At 48.4% G+C, this 2,976-nt stretch overlaps 1 protein-coding gene across 1 annotated transcript in view; it reads left to right on the forward strand.

Annotated features, from left to right (window-relative positions):
• The first annotated feature begins 942 nt into the window (after positions 1-942).
• The window catches only part of ARL8B (ADP ribosylation factor like GTPase 8B), a 53,943-nt gene continuing 51,909 nt past the window's right edge, over positions 943-2,976 (forward strand). The window contains exon 1 of the mRNA XM_004714112.3: positions 943-1,202. Within this exon, the coding sequence (XP_004714169.3) occupies positions 1,080-1,202 (123 nt within the window). The 5' untranslated portion in view covers positions 943-1,079. The remainder of the gene's footprint in view (positions 1,203-2,976) is intronic.

A 2,976-nucleotide genomic window follows, 5' to 3' on the forward strand; every position in this document is an offset into this window, starting at 1 on the left:
ATAGGACAGAGTAGAACTGCCCCTGCACATTCCCAAGACTTTAAATCTTTTACAGGAGTAGAAAGACTGAGAAACAGCTGGTGGTTTCAAACTGCTGCCTTTGTGGTTAGCAGCCCACTAAGTAACCACTACACCACCAAGGCTCTGTGTGTGTGTGACATATACTTACTTTCCCATTTTCCCCCAAATGGTATTATATATATATAAATATGGTATTATACATATGGATTATATGTATTTATATATATAAAATGGTATTATTTATTTTATATATATATTGAATATATATTATATATTGAAAGGTATTATATATATTATATATAATATATATATATTGAATCCCCCCCCACACCTTTAAAACAGTTCCTGGATTTCATTCCATGTGAGTCCATTAAAAATGTCCTCTTTTCCACACAGCGTGTAGAATTCTGTCTTGAGCTATAACCCACTACTAGCATGTGGGTTCTGACACATAGGAACCCTATATAGGGTTTCCAAGGCTGTCAATCTGTAAACCTCGACTTTGAGGTTAGCAGTTGAACTCTATACAGTACTTTAATCAGCTCTCAACTGATAAACGTGTGGTTTCCCATCTTTTGCTACTAGATTAGTGTAGGACAAGGATTTCTATTTTGTGCTAACTCCTCCAGAATATTTAAGCCTTCCTATACATGTAGAACCTCAATGAATGAATGGATGGATGGATATGTGGACAAATAAATGTTGAATGAACCACTGAAGATGAGGAAAAAAAGCAAACCTTAAGGGAACCCGCCGGTGCGTTGTGCTACGGAGACGTTCCACCAGGGGGCGCTACAGGTGGCGGGCGCGCCTGGTCAGCAGGCCACGCCGCTCTTGCCGTCAGAGCCGGCGGCGACGCGGGGACGGCAGTGTGGGGAGGACGGGTCATATGACTCGCTCGGCTTCCTGGCTCTGGCCGCCGCCGCCTGCCCGCGTCTGCCTGCGCCGCCCCGGGGCCCCGAGGAGCCGTTGGGGGGTCCGGGCCGAGGTCCTGTCTTGTGGAAGCCGCCGCCGCCGCCCAGCCGCCAGCCTTCCCGTTTTCTCTCCCGGCAGCCATCATGCTGGCGCTCATCTCCCGCCTGCTCGACTGGTTCCGCTCGCTCTTCTGGAAGGAGGAGATGGAGCTGACGCTGGTGGGGCTGCAGTACTCGGGCAAGACCACTTTCGTCAATGTCATCGCGGTGAGCGGCCCCCCCTCCACCCCTCGAACGCCGCCGCCCGCCTGTCCACCGGGTCGCCGCCTTCAAGGCCGCGGCTTGGGACTCCCCTCCGCCCCGAGAAACAAGTGGGGAGTGGTGTGGGGGTTAATCCTGCCTGCCACTTCCCCCAAAGGTTAGCTTTGGGAAGTTCCCGCGTTGTGAGGACCGCGGTGTCGCGCTGAGACCGGCTGCGGAGGGGTTAATCCCATCTAGCCGTCGTGGGGCTGTGTCCCCAACGCGCCCGGGAAAGGGTTAAATTAAAAGGGTTAACTTTTGTGTGCAACTTTTGCGGTCCGGGCTTCCCGCGGGTTGGCTCGGTGGGGGCAGGTGGCCGGGGGGGTATCTCTCAGTGCTGGCAGTGAAGTGAGGCTTGAACCCTGCTCAAGTTGCCACTTGAGGTGAAGAGCCCCTTTGTAAAGGGCGTAGACTCCTTCCTGGATTCCGTGGGGGACTTATCGCTTCCAGTTCCCTAGTGAATTCTTCCTCTTGTTTTACCTCATCTCCCTCAAGAGTCCAGAGCCTGCTGATGGTTGAGCCCACTGGTCCATTTGGGGGAGGGGGGGCGGAACCCGTGTGGCCACAGGGCCCCTGTGGTTCCGGATCCCCTTCTGGATTTGCAGTCAGCCTGCAAGTTAATTGTCTTGAAAAGGAAGGACCGGCGTTTGAGGGTGTCTGTCACTTGAGAAGGGATGAGAGAAGCACAGCTTATTTCGGGGTGCCTAGGAGGGAAATTGCCCTGGGACTTTGTAGTGTGGTGTGTACTGAAAAAGACGGAAAGGCTGAGTTCACGTTTTATCTGGCCGAAGAAGAAATGGCAGTGGAAAGATTCACAGCAGCATTTGGAGCTCAGGGCTTGCTATGACTTAGGCTTAACTGATTAGGGTTTGTCCGTCCCAGGGATGAGCAGCTCTGGAGAGAGAGCCAGGAGCTCTGCCACCTTTTAGATGACTGTTGTCATCCGTATTTACCAGGAGACTAAGCTGCCCAACTGGTTTGGGTAGAGGAATGATTCAGTCATGGGTTCCTGTAGACAAACAGCTTTTAAGACTTGCAGAAAAAGATGATCGATACTCACACTTCTTGGAGGAGTGTTGCATAAGTATGAAGAAATTGTACTAATTTGTTGTATGGCTCTTTTTGTAATGCCCTCCTCTTTTGAAGATGATTGTGTTTCCAAGAAGTATAATGTGCAATGAGTATCCAGATACCAGGAAAATTAATAAGCATGAAGTAGCCCGACTAAATGGTTTATATGATAAAGCCTACTGTAGCTTGAGTGCAGCTAAGCTCAGTTAAGGGTAAATATTCTGGTATTCCCTTGAGATAAGAATTGGAGTCAGTTTGTAAATCTTGTCTCATTGAAAGATTGAATTGACGTATGTTTTAGAAAGGTGTGTTTACTACAGTGGTTGCATTTGTGGCAGAGAAGTAGTTATATGTGGGAAACAAAAAAGTTGAGTAAGTCAATCTTTGAGAAATTTCTTGTTAATTGTCATGAGTTGTTTTCTGTGGACCATGTAACTAGTTTGAAATGAGCTTGCGCTTTGAAGTTGGGTAGCTCTGGTTTTGCAATCTGGCCCTGCCTTGTATCCTTTTGAGTCTTTGCTTTTCAATCTAATAAATGGGGAGAATACTATGTTCATTACAGAGTTGCTCCAGGGATTAAATGAAATTGCCGATTCACGGTTCTAGCACTGTACCTACCCTCAGAAAACAGAAAACTCACTACTATCCAGTTGATTCCAACTCATCACCA

This window comes from Echinops telfairi, unplaced genomic scaffold (assembly GCF_000313985.2).
Source record: "Echinops telfairi isolate 266 unplaced genomic scaffold, ASM31398v2 ScPeMD7_7474;HRSCAF=8512, whole genome shotgun sequence".
NCBI classification, from domain to species: domain Eukaryota; kingdom Metazoa; phylum Chordata; class Mammalia; order Afrosoricida; family Tenrecidae; genus Echinops; species Echinops telfairi.